We start from the raw sequence: 19,989 nt of genomic DNA, 5'->3' as shown, positions 1-19,989 counted from the left end.
AACGTCTTCAGCCACTGCAACCTCGAGGCCAGCGGTGGGGGCTGGGCAGATGCCAGACTCTCACCTCGTGGGGCTTCTGCCTTCCAACAGGGTGGGGCTGGAAGACTCCGATGCCGACATGAATGTGTTACCCCGGGACCCGGAGCCCGAGGGGCTGCCTGCCGGTGCCTTCCTGAGCCGTCCAGGCTTCGATGGCACAGGTAAGGGGGGGATAGGAGCTGAGTGAGGGGGGTGGGAGCGAGGGGGAAGTGACAAGGGAGGAAGGCAGGCCCTGGAAGGGGGGATAGCTTCCGAGTTCAGACCGGGATCAGCACTTGGCTGTGAAGACAAGGGACGTGGTGTCGCAGTCGAGCAGCTCCCGGGTGACTGGGCTGGGCCTGTCGACCCCGTCAGATCTGCTCTGAGGTTTCTGGTGCTTCGTATTTTCTCAGGGACCCTATAAGGGACCTAGGTGCGAGGCCTGTACTCTGCCCCAGCCTTGGCTGAGAATGTGCAGGGCAATGTCAGGGCTCGGGTTTGGGGGGAACCTCCTTGGCTGGGGTCCCATGCCCCAAGGCTGCACATGTCCTCTCTGCAGGCCAAGCAGTGCGGCCACTGCACTCTGCCCCCCACCCCAACCCCCCCGCCACCCCTGCACACTTCCCAAGCTCTTCTCATCTTCCGGTCCGCTGCTTCTCACCTCTATCTCTGCTCTTCCAGGGGCCCTTGTCCACTTACTGACAGGCCGGGAGCCAGAGCAACCCTAGCTGGAGCCCAGCAAACACATTGAGGGGCAGATGGGTGGTCGCGGCTGTCCGAGTCCAGAGCTGGCCAGTGTGCCCACCCGCAGCTCCCCACTTCCCCACCTGATGGCATTGGTTCTGCTCTGTGTCAGGTACCGGGCCCCAGCAGAGGCTCAGAGGAACGCACCCCACACTGCGGGAGGCCACCGAGCAGGAGGGCTCGGTGCCCAATGAGGAGCTGCCACAGCCTCCCATGCCCATTTCTGGAGAGAACAGAGGTGGCAGGACCCGGGAGCCCCTCCTCCTGCCCCTCCAGGACTCGCTGCTCCTGGGAGGCCTGGCTGAGGCGGCCCTGGAGGACGGTGAGTGCCCGGGTACCCCCAGCAGTGGGGGTGGCATGGCTTCGGACATCCCCACCCACGCTTCCCCACTCTGAGGCTCACCACGGGGTACAAGACAGAGAGGGCAAACCACCCGCTGTGGACTGGGACTGAGGCAGTCACGGGTCAGGGTGAAGGGGGCGGCCGTGCCCTGCCAGCTCCCCATCACCCTTTCCCCTCGGCAGTGGAGAACCTGCGGAACCTCGTCTTCTGGAGCCTGCTCCCCGGTGCCCCCTTGGAGCCCCAGGCTGCCGGGGAGCCTGAGGATGACCTGACACCGACACCCTCTGTCATCAGCGTCACCTCGCACCCCTGGGACCCCGGCTCCCCGGGGCCAGCTCCCTCAGGGGCCAAAGGGGACACCCCCCAGCTTCCAGACCCAGAACAGGAGGCAGCCCTGGTGGGCTGTTCCCTGGCACACCTGCCCCCAAGGACCAGACATTCCGGGATCTGGGAGTCTCCCGAGCTGGACAGGAAGTTGGAGGAAGAGGCGACAGGAAGCTACAAAGTTGTGAGAAAAGGTAAATTGCAACCATGTTCACTGGGAAGATGGTGTCTTGCAAACAGCATGTCCCATCTTGGGAACAGCGAGGGGAGCTGGCAGTGACCGGGCCTGATCCGGGAGCCAGCCCAGAACTGGGTCATCTTGGCTCCGTTCTGCACTCTGGGGCCGCAGCCCACTGCCTCACCCAGTCAGCCACAGTCAGGTTTCTGCCAGGTCCACTGAAGACCAGGCCCAGAAGTGGCTCCTCCCCTCCAGCAGCTTCGTCCCAAGAGAGAAGGGCAGAGGGAGGACGGGAGTCAGGAAGGGCGAGTGACTGACCCAGGAGGGGTGGAAGGACAAGGTGGGGAGGTGCCTGGAGGGGAGAGTGGGTGAGCCAGGTGGGTGCATCCCAGCGTCTGGAATACCGTGTCTCGCCTCCAGGCAGGAAAGGCCCGCAGGGTCGGGCTGGGGACCCAGGACAGTCTGGTCCTCGCAGGCAAGCGCCTGGTGCTGAGTCCGTGGTGGGCAGGCCTCGCTCGGGGTTTCTGGGCCCTCCCCTTCCTTCTCTCTCCTTCGGTGAATGGTCCTGCCGCAGACGGGCGCGGCGTGCGCTCGGTGCTCACTTGGTTCTTCCCTTTCTCTCTCTCTCTCCTCCCGCCCCCGCTGCCTCTCCCTCCTCTGCCCTCCCTCTCTGCCTTTGCGTTTCTGCTGTCCCTGTGGTGGTGGTGTCGGTGCAGCTGAGGTGGCAGGCAGTGAGACTGTCCCTGCGCCACCCGAGAGGGGCCCACCAGGCCCTGAGCCACCTGAAGTAGAAGGCGGAGCGAAGGCTGCGGGTAATGAACTTCTCCTGGGAGCCAGCGCAGGCCGGGCTGCGGCTGGGCCCTGGGCCGGACGCGCCTGCACATGCCCGCCCTCTGCCAGGCAGGATGTGGGCCCCAGGGGACCTGTGTGACGGGCAGGCCCAGTGTCCTTGGTGACCCGAGTCGCCACTTCTCCCCCACCCACCACTCCAGCATCACCGGACAGTGTGCTTACCTGGCTCCTCCACTGAGGGCCCTCGGGGTTCCCCTGTGCATCCCCCACCCTGCCCTGCATGCCGCCCCCACAGCTGTCTCCCCCTGAGAGTGGCCATCTCTCTGGGATAGTGACCAGGTGGCTGTGGGCAGGGCCGCCGTGGAGGTCATCAGCCAAGCTTGCGGGGGGCCACGGGAGTTTTGCGTCCAGCCCACTGCCCAGCACGGGGCTGGCACGGGAAGACGCTCTGGCACTGGTGTGCGCCCGCTGACCTCCTTCTTTCCCATGGGGACAGGAAACTGTTTCTATGTCAGCATGCCAGCAGGACCCCTGGATTCCAGCACTGACACCACGGGGAGCCCCTCCCAGACCGGCAGCCTCCCCACCTGGCAGCCTCAGCGCCCACCACAGCAGCAGGGCATCCCCGGGACCGAGCGCCGCCCCAGCCACTGTCCCCCCAGCCTGGCGCTCAGGGACATGGGCCTCATCTTCAGCACCATCGAGCAGCTCACGCTCAAATTGCACAGGCTCAAGGTGAGGAGCTTGGGGCTCCCCGAGCCTGGGGTCTTGCCCAGGAGCCAGAGCTATATAAGCGGGGGCTTATATCTTTCTGCATGCACCCTCGCAGGACATGGAGCTGGCCCACCGGGAGCTGCTCGAGTCCCTCGGGGGCGAGTCGTCAGGCGGCACCACGCCTGTGGGCAGCTTCCACACTGAGGCCACCCGCTGGACGCTCAGCTCCCAGTCACCTCCAGCCAAGGAGCCTCCAGCTGCCGACTCCGGAGACAGCCAAGAACTGGGGCCATACCCTGAGCGCGGTGAGTGACAGCCGGGGGGATAAGGGCGCCCGTGGGGGGAGATGGAGACCCCGGGAGGAATAGAACTGGACCCCCTTGTCCTTTGTGGACGCAGTGGCGCATCTCCTGAGACCTGTGCTCAGTGACCAGCGTGGAACAGGCACAGGGGGCAGCCCCAGCTGGTTGTCTGTCCACCGCCTCAGCTGGAGGGAACCATGACAGATGAGGCCGGGGGCTTCCTCAAAGGGAGGGTCCCCTCAGGCCAACACTTCGCTATCCCCTCCACACATGCTTCACAGATGCCGACACCCCCCTGGAGGAAAGCACGGCAGACACAGCCACTGATGCCCTGGGACTGTAGCTGCTGGGACCACCAGACCAGTCCTCCGCATTCCCAGCTCTCTATGGCTTGTCCCGAAGCAGGGCACAGGCTGGGGTGCCCCTGGCCCCTCCGCCTGGTCGAGGCAGTGGGCAGGACCCAGGGAGACCCCGCATGTTGCTTGGTCTGCTCAGATCGGAGTTGAGTGTCAGTGCCCCCCCCGGCCCCCTAAGCATGCCCGCTGTGTCCACATGTCCGCCCTCAGCCCTGCAGGAAGAGGTGGCGTCCGTGTCAATGCACTTTCTCCCAGCCTCCTCCCGCCCAGGACCCTCGGGGAGGTGGGCTGCCTCGCCTCACCTCTGTCACTTGGGTTCCCTCTCAGTATGTACGCGTCAGCCGTGCATCCTTCGCTGTTGTAAATAACCTGGACCGTTTCCGCTTCTGTGCCTGGGTACTTGGAAGCAGTGACAGAAGGGACTTGCTTGCACCTCCTAGTGACCAGCCCTGGCCCGGACCCCGCAGGTGGGGGGTAAGGGAGGCCTCTGACTTCCAGCCCACTGGGCCCAAGAGCCCAGCCTCTGCAGCTTGGTGCTGACCCTCTGGCCCTCCCTGCCTGGGGCCACTCGTCATCCCCACATCCACCCTTCCCCACCTCACCACAGAAAACTAGTGTATCTCATATGGTACGGAGCTGAAGACTGGGCCCCAAGAACAGGGCCGGGAGGCGCTCATGCTGGAGGCCTAGAATTAACCCAGGACCATCCCCGGGGGCTGCAACCACACTGGCCCCGGCTTCCATGCCCACACCTCCCCCCACTGACTAATAGAATATACACACTGTGCTAGGTGTATATATACATATATATATATAAATATATATAATATATAAAATATAGATATGGAAATGACTGTTTGGCTGTTAAAATAATGTATACTCTTTTATTTTCTTCCTTTCATGGTTAAGATTTTTTTTTTTTAAGAAAAGTTAAATATTCTTCAACTGTGCTCGTGTGTGTGTTTTCTTGGCTCAGGAAGGAGGATCCTAGGCCTGTGGCCGAGTAAACTCGGTGCAGGGAGGGGTCCGGGATGGGCCTCTCAGACCCAGGGCCGCTGTTACCCCTCCAGGCACTGGTTCTAGGCAGCTCAGTGCTTTGTGGTTGGCCAACAGTGTTTACAGCCATGACCTCGGCACAGAGCCACCAGCCCCACTTACTTTACACACACTCACACACACCGGTTTCTCCAGAGTCCCCGTGCAACCCCTCAGGAACTGCCTTTGGGAGCTTCTGGACTTTTTGGAGGGGGCAGGGGGCGCTTTGGGCCACACCCAGCAGTACTTAGAACTTCTGGACCTGCACTCAAAAATCACTCCTGCCAGTGCTCGGGAAACCATGTGGGAGACTGGAGATCCAATCTGAGTCAGCTGTGTGCAAGGCCAGCGCCCCGCCACTGTGCTGTCACTCTGACCCCAGAGCTTCAAGACTTAAAAGGCAAAAACTACGAATGGGCTTTGTCATTGGCCCCTCTCCCCAAAGCACAGGGCAAACACCGTGTGTCCCCAGAGTGGTCACCCAATCCACTCCCTCCCCTAATGGGACCCAGCACTCAGGAGGCCCCCATGGCTCAGCACTAGGCAGATGTCCAAGTTCCCACCGAGCAAGTGGTCACAGCAACTCAGGCACAGGACCTCTGGCCACCACTATGATGCCTGGAATGTGCGAACATGGGACTGAGTGGGCCCCTCTGTGGAGGCCCAGCAGAGGCCAGGAGGGACCTCTCACAGTGGAGAGCAGGTGTCCACTGTGGGCTAGTCTCACCTGCCCAGACATGAGGGTACCCCCCGAAGTCAACCCTGTGCTCCCCACACAGCAGCTTATCTCTGCAGATGCAGCATTCAAGAGTAAGGTGTGAGGTCGCAGCTCCCCACTCCTGGCCACTGGCATGTCAACAGTGTGATACATGTGATACAGGGCCTTGGCTGAGAATGTGGGGAGACAGGACCCCTCCAAAGTAGCCCCAGCCAGCCCTGTTCCCTGAGGCTGAGCCCCAGCCTCCCCTCAACCAGTCAGAGGCAGGGAGTGGAGTGCTGGCATGAGGGAACCCCACACTCAGTCCCTCCGCCCAGCCCACCCTACCTTCTCTATTCAGCTAGTGTCTGGTGCTACCTCCCTGCAGTCTAAAGGCTGCATGTCCACCCTCCCACTGTGGCACCCCATGTCTTCCAGGCCAGCAGTTCTCATCCCTTAGAAAGCAAAAGGTAGTGCCTCCCCCGCACCTGCCCCCTCTGCCAACATGAGCGGGGCCCCAAGCCTCCCCAGCAGAACCTGCACACATGTCAGCCACTACCAGCCATAGAACATGAACAGATTCAGAATCCAAATGTTCCACGTAGCTCTAAAACCAAGTTTTCAGACAATGTACAGCATTGACCTGTTTGGGTTGGGAAAGCTCCCCTCTCCCCTGGCAAGGTCGGGCTTCGTGGATAGAAGCGTGTGTGGCACCTCCTTGGGGTGCTAGGAGAGGAACGACAAGCTCTCCTCCTCCCTAGGCTTGGCCTTATTGACGGGGTCCCTGGGCAGCATCATCTCCTGGATCATGATATACATGGGGTTTTGCGGGGAGAAACGGTTTTTCTGCAAGAGGGAAAGGCAGGCTGGCAGCTGACAGGCCAGGGATGGGGCCTGGCAGGGATGAGGGATGGGGTGTCCCGGGACAGCAGGTTAGGAGCAGGGTGGCAGAGGGCAGGTGCTAAGTACAGGGCTTTGCAGGAGAACGAGGGAAAGGTAGGCTTGCCTTGAAGTGGGACTACCGAGAGGGGGACTCACTGCCAGGGACAGCCACAGCAGCCCCGTGGGGCTCTTGGCAGAGTGCTTGTGCTTGGAGAACTGGACCTGGTACTGCACGGTGGTGAAGAAACCTTGCAGCCCCACCTCCGTGATGCAGTTTCCTGTGGAGAGCAAATGCAGCTATGTGACCTGACACCACCTGACTTCGTCTGTACCCTAACTCCTCTGCTTCTCTCCCATCTTAGGGGGTTTGTTTTGGTTTTTTTTTTCTGCCTCCTGCCCTGCCCCACCCCCTTTCTCTCAATACCCTCATTGCTCTCTGATACCAAACCCCATCTGTCACTAGTGCTCAAGCCTGGGAGACCCAGGTTCTGCCTGTCAGGACAGGAACAGGGACTCCTTGTAGTAGAACACGGCCCGGGCAGCTCTGGGGAGAGGAGAGAAGAGGAGATGAGAGAAGAGCCTGCAAACGTACGGAGGAGGTTGAGGTGCAGAAGGACCTTGTTTCCAGCCAAGAACACTTTCCCGCTTCGATGCTCCACTGGTTCTAAGAGAGGGTTGACTATCTCGGTCGATTCTCCAACCAGCTACTAAAGCAGAGCACAGAGCAAAGGGAGCCAGCCGAGGGGCCGTGTTTAGTTTTGGTAGGAATGGGGTTTGGGAGACCACATCAGCGGTGCTCAGGGATCACTCCTGGCAGGAGTGATTCTGCCAGGATCCTATGTGGTGCCACCACACTGGTTTAGAGGATCAGCGATAGTTCAGGCATTTATCCTTGGTGCAGGGGAGTCAAACCAGGAATTTTGCTCCATGGCTTGGAGGCCAGCCACACATGCTAGGGGAAAAGGGAACTCAGAAGGGAGCACCAAGTGAAGGGTGTTGGGAGGATCCTCCCAGGATGGGAGAAGCATGCTGAAAGTAGACTATAGACCAAACATGAGTGCCACTACTCAATGCCTCTTTTGCAAACCACAACACCCAAAAGGAGAGAGAGAACAAAAGGGAATGCCCTGCCACAGAGGCAGGGTGGAATGGGGGGGATGGGGGGAGGGAGGGATACTGGGAACCGTGGTGGTGGAAAATGGGCACTGGTGGAGGGATGGGTATTTGATCATTGTATAATTGAAATCCAAGCACAAAAATTTGTAAGTCTACAACGTACCTCATGGTGTTTCACTAATAAAAATCTTTTAAAAAAATAAGCAGGGGCTGGAGCGATAGCACAGCAGGTAGCACATTTGCCTTGCACCTGGCCGACCCAGGTTCAATTCCTAGCATCCCGTATGGTACTCCCAGCATTGCCAGGAGTAATTCCTGAGTGCATGAGCCAGGAGTAACCCCTGTGCAACGCTGGTTGTGACCCCCCCAAAAAAGGGGGAACAAAGATCAATAAGCACCTACCCACAGGAAGCAACTTTGGGGCCAGAGAGCTGGCTCAAAAACCTGGAGCACTAACTAGAGCGGGAGTCTGGAGCTCAATCCCCAGCATCACATGATCTCCCGGGCACTGCCAGATATATTAGAAAGCACATTTGTTGGGGGAGCCCAAAAGTGGCCTGGGAGTTACTGCAGTGATGACAGCCGGCAGGTAAGCTCCACGTGTGGCAGGAAGGGACAACTGGTCTTTGAGGCCAGGACTGCCTCCAGAATTTTGAATGGCACATTGTGGCTCTCACACAAATGAAAGACAAGCCGGGGACCAGAGAGGTGCTCAAATGGGGTGGAGCACAGGCTTTGCATGCCAGAGGCCCAGTTTCAATCCCCAGCACCACATGGTTTCCCCTGAGTTCCACAGGGTAGAGCCTCTAGCACAGAGCTGGAAGAATAGAAATACCACTGCGGGTGGTTCAGAAACACACACACACATTCCCCAGAAAGAGGCATTCCAGGTCAAAATAAAAAGAAAATCCCGCAAGTGCCCATAGGCCCCTAAGTTTGGGGGCCATGGAACACATTCAGCTTGCCTAAGCATTCCCCGACAGAGCGAGGACGACACCGGGTTAGAGGGAGGTAACAGTGAGGGCAGGACAAAGTGAGAAACAGCAGCCTGGCTGGGGGCATGAGAAATTGACACACCCGCTTTCTCTGCCTGCATGTGCTCTTACGATAAAAGCTAGTCTCGGGGGCCAGAGAGTACAGCAGGCCAAGTGCCTGCCACATAGGGAGCCCAGAGCCCCACCAGAAGGTACACCCAAGCACAAAGTTAGGTGTAAGCCCTGAGCAGTGTTAGATGTGGTCTCCAAATAAAAACAGACAAGACCCATTGGAGGGTGCCCTTTGAGAGTCTCACTGAATGTGAGATCAGAGAGGCCTCAGGCAGCAGGAGGGCAGAGTAAAACAAGGAGAGGGGAAAGCCAGGCTCGGGCCGGAGTGGGATAGTACAGCAGGTAAGGCTCTTCCCTTGCACGCCGCCAACCCAGGTTCGATCTCAAGCCTCCCACGATGCCCTGAACACTGCCAGGAGTGATTCCTGAGCGCAGAGCCAGGAGTAACCCTGAGCATCTCCCAAGTGTGGCCCCAAATAGGACAAAAAAGAAAAGTGAGGCTCTAGGGGCAAAGGTCTCACGAAAGAGCCTGCAATGTGACTGGGACGGTGCCCTGTGACTGTGTCCTTGGGGTGCAGTATGGGCACCTGTTAACCAAGCAAAGGCAGAGGGGGACACCCTAAGCCTAAGAGTGGGGGTATACTGAGCCCTACTACCCCCCAGCAAGTAGAGCTTTGAGTCCCAGTGTGAAAGTCCAAGTGGCTGCTGGTGGGACAGGAGTCAGCCTTGGGGGGCTTCGGTGAGGGGTACTGGGCACGCCTGCTGCACCTCACCCACCTCGGCCTCCATCAGGATGCTGCGCTTCTCCTTATTGCCAGTCTTGGGCCCTTTGCCCTTGGTGGGCTTCTGCTCAGGGATGGTCACCTCTGCATGGGAAGAGGACATGAGGGCAGAGGATGCCCCTCTGATAGCACCATGTCCCTGAGAAGACAGACAAGGTGTCCCAGATCCAATTCAGAGCTCTGGGTTTCGGGATAACCAACCACGGCGGGGCCGCAGTCTAGTGGCTAGATGCCTTTTCTGCGGGAATGCAAGGAGACAGGAGGGGTTATGGGGGTGGGGTCCTTCCCATAGCATCTTCTGAGAAAAGGACACAGGCCCAAAGGGACTCAGAGAAGAGCCTGGCGAGGGCAGAGAGCAACTCAGCCGGCACCAGGCCAGGTACGTACTCCCTTTCCCCCCCTTCGTGAAGTCTTCTTTCTTAGGGGCTCCTTGCGTCGCCAGGCTAGATCCCGACTTCTCCTCTTTTTTCACCACCTCCTGTGGGGATGCGAACAGAGAGGTGAAGTGCCACATCCTGGGGCTCTGGGAGCAGCCTTCAGAGACCCCCCTGGCCTGGCCTGGCCTGCTGTCTGCAGCTCACCTACCCCTGACTTCTCCTTCCTCTTGCCCAGGCCCTTGGTGCTCTTCAGCGACTGCATCTTCTCTGTCTTGTCCACCAGCGCCATACTGCTGGCCCCGATGCCCTGACTCTTCTCCCGCTCCGTTCTGGAGTCTCCGTGTCGAGAGGACGAAGGCTGTGCCCACAGTGGGGGTGGGAGGAAGGAAAGGCCCGAGCCCCTTCCCAGTGAGGAGCAAGGGGCCGACAGCAGCACATCATCCCTGACTCCCAGCCTAAATGCTAAATCCCTTTGTTTAGGGCTCTTTGGGGGGAAGGTTGGGGAAGTGGAGACTCAAAACAGAGGCTCAAACTCTCCTGCTGAGGGAGAAAAAGTAGTAAATAACTGTTTTACTTGGGGGCCACACCCGATGGTGCCCAGTGCTTCCTCCTGGCTCTGCACTCAGAGGTCGCTATAGGGGATGGGAGGATGGAGATTAGAACCTGATGGGCTGGGTGCAAGTCAAGTGCCCCGCGAGCTGTGCTATCTCTCACCCCAGCTAACTTTTCTTGAGCAAAATGCCAGTCACTGTTCAGACAGCACTGCCTGGATTAACTCATGGAATACTCGCAACAATCCTACGAGGTAGATAGTTGTCCCCACTTTACAGGTGGGGCAATTAAGGCCCTGACATTGGAGGTAAGCACTCTCACTCCCAGACTGCTACTCACCGATAGGGACCGCTCCTGTGTGCCTTTTTCCAGCAAGAGACGACGGCGCTCTACCACCTCCACATGCGTCAGCTCGAAGGGGCGCAGGACCTGGGGCAGGCAAGGGGATGTCCCAGATGAGAACCCCAGGTGTCCGGTCCATTCATCAGCCCCACCAGGACGACACACTCACCTCAGCGAGCTTCAGGGCACCTTTGTCCCCAATGCGGTTGTGGGCCAAGGACAGCCAAATCAGGGAGCGATTCAGTCGGAGGCCCTGAGCAGGCGGGAAGGGACTGGACACGAGTGCGCAGGTGTGCCCCATCCCTGCTCTGGCCCGCCCAATCGGCCCATGCCCCGCCCCCATCTGCCCTGGTCCCGCCCCCGTCGGCCCTGGCCACGCCCCAGTCCGCCCATTGGCCCTGGCCACAACCCAGGTCCCGCCCCCGTCAGCCCCGGCCACGCCCCAGCCCGCCCCTAGGACCCACTCACGTCTGCAATGCAGCCAGCGCCCTTGTCCCCAATGTGGTTGAAGGCCAGGTTGAGCGAGACAAGGGTGCGATTGGAGTTTTGCAGCGTGGACAGAGACTGGCCCAGGAGCTGCGCACCCACGTCATCGATATTGTTGTTCCGCAGTGACAGGTGGGTGATCCTGGGCAGTGGGATGGAGAAACGCGAGGTCTTGGCCGTCTGTCAGAACTTCAGAGGCCATGGAGTTGTGAAGGAGGGTCAGCCTAAGGGTGCAAGGGCAAGAACCGAAGGGAGACTCTAGAGAGGCAAGGGAGGGTGGGTACTAGGGACAACCTGAATGGGACCCAGGCCCAGAGGACGGGGTGAGGGAAAGGAGCCTCACGTGCTGTCCTGTGCCATGAGCTTGTGATATGGCTGATCCTTCAGCGGGTTCCCCTCCAGACACACCTTCCTGGGGGTGGGGAGAACTGAGAACCAGGAGGCAAGGCTGAGCCTCCAGGAGCAGCATGGAAAGAGAGGCAAAGTAGAGCAAACTATGCTGAAGTTCCCCAGACTGACTCACAAGTGTGGGCATGTGGAAGGGCCCTTCCACACTTAGTAAACTGTGTGACAAGGTGACCACTGGAGCCCCTCCCCCACAGTGACCTCCCCTTTCTGGAATCTTGCTCTCGTATAATTTCCTCCCTGTGAGTTTGGCTAGAACCAATGATGTACATCTCATGAACACGGCAAAAATCTGGGAACTGATTTTGCTTTGTTTTGTTTTTGTTTGGGAGGTCACACCAGCAGTGCTCAGGATTTACTCCTGGCTCTGTGCTCAGGGATCACTCCTAGTGGTGCTCAGGGAACCATATGGGGTGCCAGACATTGAACCCAGGTCAGCTGCATGCAAGGCAGCCTACCCTCTGTACTACTGCTCCAGCCCCTATCACTTTCAAGTTTAAGTTAGAAAGTCTAGATTTCTGGTCAGGGAGATGCGCGAAGGACTGAATGTGTGTTGTGCATGCTGGAAGGCCCAAGCTCCACCCCAGTAGGGCATGGTCCTTCCCACCAGCACCTCCAGGAATGGACAAACTACACCCCCGCCCTAAGCAAACAGAGCTAGCCCCCAGAACCATAGGTGATGGCCCAAAAGCCAAGGGAAAATGTCTCAATTTCTCTCAGGCATGCTCTGGCACGCAGATCACCAGCAGCAGCTCCAGCCTCAGTCACATGATTGAATCCCCACCAAGCACCTTCCTGCAAGCTGACCAGGAAGCCAGCCAGGCATCTGCCTGCCCACACCTGGGCCTGTCTCCCAGCAACGGCGAGATACTGACAGCTGTTATTTTAACTTAAAACTGAGTTCTGGGGGCTATGTTACCAGTAGGTGAGGACTACATCACCGCAGCATAGATAGGGGCAATGGTGCCAAAGAACCAGGGTCCTTCCAAGTCCCAACAAAAGCAGGAATTTTTTCTCAGATTATATTTTGACCCTTGCTTCGCCTTTCAGGCTGGCTCATCTTTCATCTAAAATAACTGCATTCATTTTTAATTACTTTTAATGACACTGAACTGACTCTTTACATATTCAGGTGAATGATATAAATCTCTTTCTACAGGCTTGATTGTTTCTCAGGAGGAAATTTAAAAACTACTTCCATAGAGCCAGGTGGTACAGCAGGTAGGGCGTCAACCAGGGTTTCATCCTCAGCACCATACATGGTCCCCCAAACACCACCAGGACCAATTCCTCAGCACAACCCCATCCCCAGATAAAGAAGTGGTGAAGAGCCTCATAAAGAGGCAGTCAAATCAGTTCTACCGCTTGTATAGCAAGCTGCACCCACAATTGCATCCCACCCCACTTTGCCCGGCTCCCACTGGACAAAGGACACCCTTCCCCAGCTCCTCCTCTCACCTAGTACTCCTTCCAAAAGGCTCAGGCCACACTGCAGCAGCGAGAGTTGTCCCTTCCTCCCCGCCCCTTCAGGGTCCTAGATGTCACACCCAAGAACTGCGTCCGGGCCATATTTAAAAGCACCACCATCCTTGATCCAGAGACTCACAAATGAATCTCAAAATGGATTAGCTTCATACAGAGATGTGTCTGGACCCCAATCATTTACATATTTAGAATTCCAGAAGCATGCAGCTGCTTCTGCAGCCATGCACCCTCTCACGATATTCATAAAAAGTAATAGAAAATAAATTATCTAGAATCTGGGGCTGGAGCGATAGTACAGCGGTAGGGCGTTTGCCTTGCACATGGCCGACCCGGGTTCGATTCCCAGCATCCCATATGGTCCCCCGAGCACCGCCAGGAGTAATTCCTGAATGCAGACCAGGAGTAGCTCCTGTGCATCGCCGGGTATGACCCAAAATGAAAAAAAAAAATCTAGAATCTGCCTGTGGCGGGCAGACTTGAACAGTGGTGGAAAAATTTGAAATAATGGTGGTGGGAAGGTGTAATGGTGGGGAGCTGGAGCGATAGCACAGCAGATAGGGTGTTTGCCTTGCACACGGCTGACCTAGGTTCGATTCCCTCGATTCCCAGAATCCCATATGATCCCCCAAGCACCACCAGGAGTAATTCCTGAGTGCATGAGCCAGGAATAACCTCTGTGCATCGCCGGGTGTAACCCAAAAAGAAAAAAAAAAGGGTGTAATGGTGGTGGAATTGATGCTGGAATATTGAATGTAATCGATGTGAACAACCTTATGAAAATAAAATTTTTTTAAAACGACTCCTCCACCAGGCAGCCTCAAGGCCTCTTGCTGCTTGCACCCTTGTCTGCTCCACCCTCCCTGCAGTTCAGGCCCTGAAGAACAAGACCCCACCACCCACCCCCACCCCACCCCCCTACCCCCACCCCCGCCTTCCATTCCCCACTCCCCACACACACACTGGGGAGGGAGTGGGGAGCCAGGGAACATTCAAAGGGACCACATGGGTGGTGGCAAGGATGGTGGAAGTGAGGCCCTGGTCTCTCTGGGCAGGTGGAAGCAGGAAAGGAGAGTCCCCCTATACCCCGAACCACACCTGTCACCTCAGGGACCATCCATGGCCCCCAGGAACTGGTCCTCCCCTTCCCTCCCCGACAACCCAGCCCTGGGCTTTCTTCCCCAGGACTCACTTGAGTGCAGAGCAGAGGGGCAGCAGGGCGACGAAGGTGTCCAGGGTCTTCTCCGTGAGCCCCACCTTCCACAGGCTGGCTCAGGAAGCACAGAGACACCAGCTGGGCGCACCCCCCACTCCCGCAGCACCCCTGTGCGCAGCACCCCCCTCCTGCCCCTTCTCCCTGGAGCCCCCACATCCCCTCACTTGATGGCCTGCAGTTGGGTGAGGGGAGGCAGACACTTGGAGAAGATCCACAAGATACGCTCCTCCACCTTCCACCCTGCGGAATGAAGGAGGCGGGGCGCCAGGCTGGGGTGCAGAGCGTGGGGGGCTGCGGGGCGCAGGGCGGGGCACCGCCGATTATCCAGAGCCCTCACCGCGGATGTGGATCTCCTTGACCGCCTTGTCCTCGGCCTCCATCTCCACCTGGATGGTGGGCCGGAAGAACACGTACTTGCTCTCCAGGCTGTTGAGGCTGCAGGACGCGGACAGGCGCTGGTCGTCTAGGATGCAGGAGCCGAGGAGCGGGGGCGTTAGCGGGGAAAGGGCCTCCGCCCCGGTCGCACTTCCAACGGGCACTCCGGGCACTCCGGGGCGCTCAGCAGGCCTTCCCAGGACCAGGATCTGCCCTCCCAGGGTTCGGGCGAGGAAGGGGAGAGGCGCCCCTGCCCGATCCTCCACCCCCACCCCAATCCACCCATCCCGCACTCCGCCTCCTTCCCACCTTGGTTGGGCTTCTCCGAAGTGGAGGACGAGGTGATGAAGGTCGAGTGTGGGCGCGGCCGGGGGACCACTTTGGGGAAATCCGTGAAGCCTGACCGGGTGCAGAGCTCGGCGAAGTCCGTCTCCAGGACGCCGGTGCACTGGTACTCCTCTGGGGCCCGGGCCGCGCGGTCAGCGCCCACGGCCACGCGGGGGCAGCCGAGACCGCGGCCCCGCGGCCCGCCCCTGGGAGGGACCGGCTCCTGCGCTGTCCCCCTCCTGCGCTGTCTCGCTCCCGCGCTGTCCCCTAGGGTCAGGGCCGCTTCCTTCCTGCCTCTCCACTCCCGGAATGGGGAGAACGGAGGTGGACCTCCGCTGCCCACAAAGCATCCGCAGAGCAGCCTCCCCCACCCCATGTCCTTTTGCACACGGAGAAGGCAGCCCCGGCTGATGAGCGCAAAGGCTGGGACCTCTCTACTGCCTCCTATACACCCCCAAACACACACCGAGGCCCAGGCCCTTATGTATGAGGGGATGGGGTGCTGGGCGACACCAGCTGTGCTCAAGGCTTACTCCAGGCTCAGGGGTCACTCCTGGCACTGCTCAGGGGCACTGTATGGAGTGCAGTGAACCTGGGTCAGCCGGTGCAAAGCAAATGCCCTACTGGCTGTACTGTCCTTCCAGATCCATGCTAACGTGATTTAGCACATTATTTATTTAGCACTTTCTACTATTCAGCATCTCACCCAAGGTTTTAGAACTGTTCACTTCGTTGCAGATTACAGTGATTTGATATATGCCCACCACATCCCTTCCTGAGGTGTCAGCGGACCCCCAAGACTTTGCCCACTCCTTCCAACTCCCACAAGGACCTCCCAGAAGTAAGTGGCTTCCACCTGGAGGTGGAAGGCGGGCCCCTGGCAAATATAGCCAATGGAAGCAGAAAGACCTTCAAGTGTGGAGTAACCAGGCCCAGTCCGGCAAACATGGACAGCCGTGCCCAGTGAGAACTGCAAGCAAGGAACAGGGGCCACAACTGGCAAAGTTGTTGGTCCAAGAAAATGGCCTTAAGAGTGAATAACACTGTGGGGCTGGAGCAATAGTACAGCGGATAGGGCGTTTGCCTTGCATGCGGCTGACCCGGGTTCGAGCCCCAGCATCCCATATGATCCCTCAAGCACCGCCAGGAGCAATTCCTGAGTGCAAAGCCAGAAGTAACCCCTGAGCATCGCTGGGTGTGACCCAAAAAGTCAAAAGAAAAAAAAAAGTGACTAACACTGGGACCAGTGAGATAGTACAGTCGGTAGGGTTCTTGCCTTGCATGCAGCATACCCAGGTACCGATTTCTGGCACCCTATATGGTCCCATGAGGCCACCAGGAATGATTCCAGAGTGCAGAGCCAGAAGTAAGACCTGAGACTTGCCAGAATTGCCCCACCATCAGCCCCCCTGCAAAAAAAAAAAAAAAAGGAATGAATAACACAAGGAGTGCCTGCGACCCTGATTTGAATCCCTGTGCACCGCCAGGGATCACTCCTGAATACTGGGCCAGGAATGGGCCCTAAGCACTCCTTGGTATTGGTCCAAACCCTCTCCCCCACCCCCAACCGAAAAAAAAAAATAGAATGTTGCTCTGGGCAGTCTTAAGAAGCTCTGAGTTTCTTAAACTGGGTCATGGCTTTATATAAATGTGTTTGGGGGGAGTGTGAAATATTGGGCAATAGTACAATTTCCTCAGTGTGCAAAGACCAAAAGTGAATTCAAAAGTAAGTGTGTGGTGTTTCTGGCAGCGCCCACTGTGTTGCCTTTCCCGGGGGAAATGGGTAGAGGGTGGGAAAAGTTTCAGAGGCCGATGGAAATGTTCTCTAATATGCTCTGCTTCAGCCACTGACTCCCCGTGGGCAGTGCCACTCCAAATGACTTTGTTCCGGCTCTCCTCCCTCACACGCTCATGAATGATCTTGCCTGTGTCTTCCTGAGAAAGAGAAACCACTGAGGGGGCAAAGCTATCGTATAGCGGATACTTGCAGGTGGCCAATCCGGGTTCGATCGCTGGTACTCCAGATGGTCCCCCAAACCCACCAAGACCGATTCCTAAGCTCAGAGCCAGAAGTAAGCCCTGAGGATTGTCAGGTGCAGTCGAGAAAAGAAAAAGAAGCCATAAAATGAGATTTCCTGAATTTAGTCCTATACTAATTTCCTCACCTGCTAGAGAATTTTTTTCCTTTCCCCTCTACTCTCTATCTCAAAAACAAAAAGAATGTCCTCTATTATTTGGTTTGATTTGGGTTTGAGTTTTTGGGGAAGCTACACCTGGCAGTGTTCATTGGTTAGTGGTCTCTCCCAGCTGGGCAAGGGGCCCACACGGTGCTAAGTCCCCACTCAGCCCTATGAATCAATCACCCCAACTCTGTGGGTTTGCCCCTAAATCTCTGTGCCTTCCTATAGCCACCTTCCCTGTCTCCCGTGGGCCTGTACCTGCCCTGCACACAGTGATGCCTGCTACATATGCTCTGACCCTTAACAACAGGAAGACAAGTCCAGTGATGGAAACTTGCCACAAGTGGAAGAATGGGGAGGGCAGTTAAGATAGAGAAGGCACCAGTTAGACAATGATAGCTGGAAATGATCACTCTGGACAAGAACTAAGTGCTGAAAGTAGGTAAAAAGATATAGATAATAACCTCTCAGTACCTATATTACAAACCATAATGCCCAAAAGGGGGGGGGAGAGAGGGGGGGAAGTGCCTGCCATTAGAGGCAGGCTGGGGAAGGGTGGGGTGGCAAACAGGTGAGGAATAGGGTGAAAGGGAAACTGGGGACATTGGGTGGTGGGAAATGTACAATGGGTATTGGGACATTGTATGAATAAAACCCAATTATGAACAACCATGTAACTTGTGTATCTCACACTGTCACTGTCACTGTCCTCCCATTGCTTATCGATCTGCTCGAGCAGGCCCAGTAACGTCTCCATTCTGAGACTTGTTGTTACTGTGTTTGGCATATCAGATACGTCACGGGTAGCTTGCCAGGCTTTGCCATGCGGGCGGAATACTCTTGGTAGCTTGCCCCTCTCTGAAAGGGGCAGAGGAATTGAACCCGGGTCGGCCGGGCCACCAGTGTGCAAGGCAAACGTCCTACAACTGTGCTACCGCTCCAGCTCACAGTGATTCAATAAATAAATAGATAGATAGATAGATAGATAGATAAATATGCTCTGTCCTTGGGCCCGGTCCTCAGCACTCCCATTTCTTCCCTCTGTCTCCCTTCCTCCTCACACCTTCTGAGGCTGGCTTCTGAGCTTGCTCCTCTTCTCTAGGACTCCAGATAATCTCCTCTCACTTGCTTTCCTGGGGTTGAACATCAGCAGTTTCTAAGGTCACCTCTCCAGCCAGGTCATCTCTTAGACTCAATGTGTCCAGCGACCCCACTGCCCATTGCCCTTGAAGACCCCACCTTCCAAGCTCCACCTTCAGCCTCTCCCAGCTCCATTCCCCACCAGGAGCTAGGGCAGAAACCTGGTGATCATCTATCTTCCTTTCTTCCTTCCTTCCTTCCTTCCTTCCTTCCTTCCTTCCTCCCTCCCTCCCTCCCTCCCTCCCTCCCTTCCTTCCTTCCTTTTTTTTTTTTTGCATCACACCCAGCAACGCTCAGGGGCTACTCCTGGCTCTGCACTCAGGAGTTACTACTGGCAGTGCTTGGGGGACCATATGAGATGCTAGGGATAACCGAGGTGGGCCGCATGTAAAGCAAATGCCCTCCGCCGGTGTACTATCCCCGCAGTAGGCAGGTCAGAGCCACCTCTCCAGTTCAAGACTACACACTTGTCCCTACTTCCCGCGTATACAGCAGGCTGAGCCCTCTTCCCTACAGCACTCTTAGCATCAAACTCGTGTGATCACGTCTTGGCCAGCACCCCAGAGCATTTCCCTGCACGAGGATACTGGGACTCACGCACCCCATACAACCCCGCCACCATCATACCAGGGTTTTTGGACTCCTCCTCGCCCACCGGCGGCAGGACGGTTGCCGGCTTCTCTTTGGCCCCGCGATCTCCCTTTTTGGTCATAGAGCCGGATGACTTCAGGGTGAGGGGACGTGCGGACCTGGGCGAAGACCCCGTCTCACTTGTCATGCTGGTGCCCTCGGTGACTCCCGGGCGCCGCTCCAGGGCAAGGAGGCAGGATGGGGCTCGCTGCAGCTGCGGTGAGGTCCGAATCGAGGACTCAATTCTGAGTCCAACCACCCCAACGACCTCAGCGGCTTCTCCTCCCGGCGTCCCTCTCCACGACAACCGCGCGAGGTGGGCGGGCCCGCGGGTAAGGGAGCAACCGCGGGTGAGCTCGGGGGCGTCGAGAGGGGGCGCAGCAGAGTACGCGCCCGGGGCGACCGTGGGTGCGGCCACGACGGAACAGGGCGTGGGTGTAGGCGGAGCCAAGGCGGAGGAGGGCGTGGTCACGACCAAATGGGGGTGTGAGTGTGGGCGTGGTCGCGGCGGGTGTGGGCGTGGTCGCGGCGGGTGTGGGCGTGGTTATGCCTGCGAGTGGGCGTGGTCGCTGTGGGGCGGGGCGGGTGGGGCCGTCTCAGAGCCAGAAGCCCCAGCGCCGCCCGCCTCTACTACCGGCCCCACGTATTTGGTCTCCCAAAGGCAGGGGAACCAGGGTAATCCACTGAACAGGTCGGGTCCTGTGGTCCGCATAGCATGGATTCAGAGACCTCTGATAATTGTCTTGTGGGCCACACCTGGCGCTGCTCAGGGCTTACACCTGGCTCTGGGCTCTGTCCTGGCCAGCTCAATGGATTGTATGTGATGCAGAGCTCAAACCTGGGTCAGCCAGATGCAAGGCAAACACCCTACCTGCTGTACTGTCTCTCTGACCAGTTTGTTTTGGTTCGGGGAACACACACTAAGGTTCCCAGGGCTTACTCCTGACTCCCAGTGATAATGGAGGGGCCCTATCTGGTGCCAGGGATCAAATCCAGGTCAGTGGTGAACTTCCCCTCTGTTCTGCCTCTCAGACTTAGTTCACTGGTAATTTAGTGCCCTGCCCTGCACCCCTGCAGCCCACTGTTCCTGCCCCCTTCCACTCTGCCCTGATCTGCTGCGGGAAGGACTATCTCTGGTGGGTCCGATC

The 19,989-nt window shown here is 57.7% G+C and overlaps 2 protein-coding genes across 5 annotated transcripts in view; one reads left to right on the top strand and one right to left on the bottom strand.

Moving 5' to 3' along the window:
* ARHGEF11 (Rho guanine nucleotide exchange factor 11) overlaps positions 1-4,721 on the top strand; it is a 106,596-nt gene extending 101,875 nt beyond the window's left edge. For all 4 annotated transcript variants that reach the window (XM_056123813.1, XM_056123812.1, XM_056123811.1 and 1 more), the window contains 7 exons: positions 91-200; positions 875-1,084; positions 1,288-1,623; positions 2,324-2,419; positions 2,896-3,134; positions 3,229-3,418; positions 3,697-4,721. In XM_056123813.1, the coding sequence (XP_055979788.1) occupies positions 91-200; positions 875-1,084; positions 1,288-1,623; positions 2,324-2,419; positions 2,896-3,134; positions 3,229-3,418; positions 3,697-3,758 (1,243 nt within the window). In that variant the 3' untranslated portion in view covers positions 3,759-4,721. The remainder of the gene's footprint in view (positions 1-90; positions 201-874; positions 1,085-1,287; positions 1,624-2,323; positions 2,420-2,895; positions 3,135-3,228; positions 3,419-3,696) is intronic.
* Positions 4,722-6,229: 1,508 nt separating this feature from the next.
* On the bottom strand, positions 6,230-18,989 carry LRRC71 (leucine rich repeat containing 71). The gene is made up of 15 exons (XM_056122813.1): positions 18,839-18,989; positions 14,874-15,023; positions 14,527-14,652; positions 14,354-14,429; positions 14,166-14,240; positions 11,430-11,498; positions 11,069-11,228; positions 10,770-10,853; positions 10,598-10,687; positions 9,915-10,064; positions 9,717-9,807; positions 9,325-9,413; positions 6,978-7,089; positions 6,542-6,663; positions 6,230-6,349 (listed from the first exon to the last, which is right to left on the bottom strand). Exons 1-15 carry the CDS (start codon positions 18,987-18,989, stop codon positions 6,230-6,232), a joined length of 1,665 nt encoding a protein of 554 aa, XP_055978788.1.
* Between the last annotated feature and the right edge of the window lie 1,000 nt (positions 18,990-19,989).

The sequence above is a fragment of the Sorex fumeus genome, unplaced genomic scaffold (assembly GCF_029834395.1).
Source record: "Sorex fumeus unplaced genomic scaffold, SorFum_2.1 ptg000047l, whole genome shotgun sequence".
NCBI lineage: Eukaryota > Metazoa > Chordata > Mammalia > Eulipotyphla > Soricidae > Sorex > Sorex fumeus.
Note: the sequence above shows the minus strand (reverse complement) of the source record. Positions and strands in the feature narration are given on the sequence as shown.

Bases quoted from the DNA above. Each gene is read 5' to 3' on its own strand.
- LRRC71 (XM_056122813.1), bottom strand. From the start codon at position 18,989: ATGACAAGTGAGACGGGGTCTTCGCCCAGGTCCGCACGTCCCCTCACC. The intron at 14,653-14,873 runs GTGGGAAGGAGG...CCTGCATCCTAG, and splicing joins TTCGGAGAAGCCCAACCAAG to ACGACCAGCGCCTGTCCGCG. The intron at 6,664-6,977 runs GTACGTTTGCAG...TGCTCTCCACAG, and splicing joins TCTGCACCTCAACCTCCTCC to GAAACTGCATCACGGAGGTG.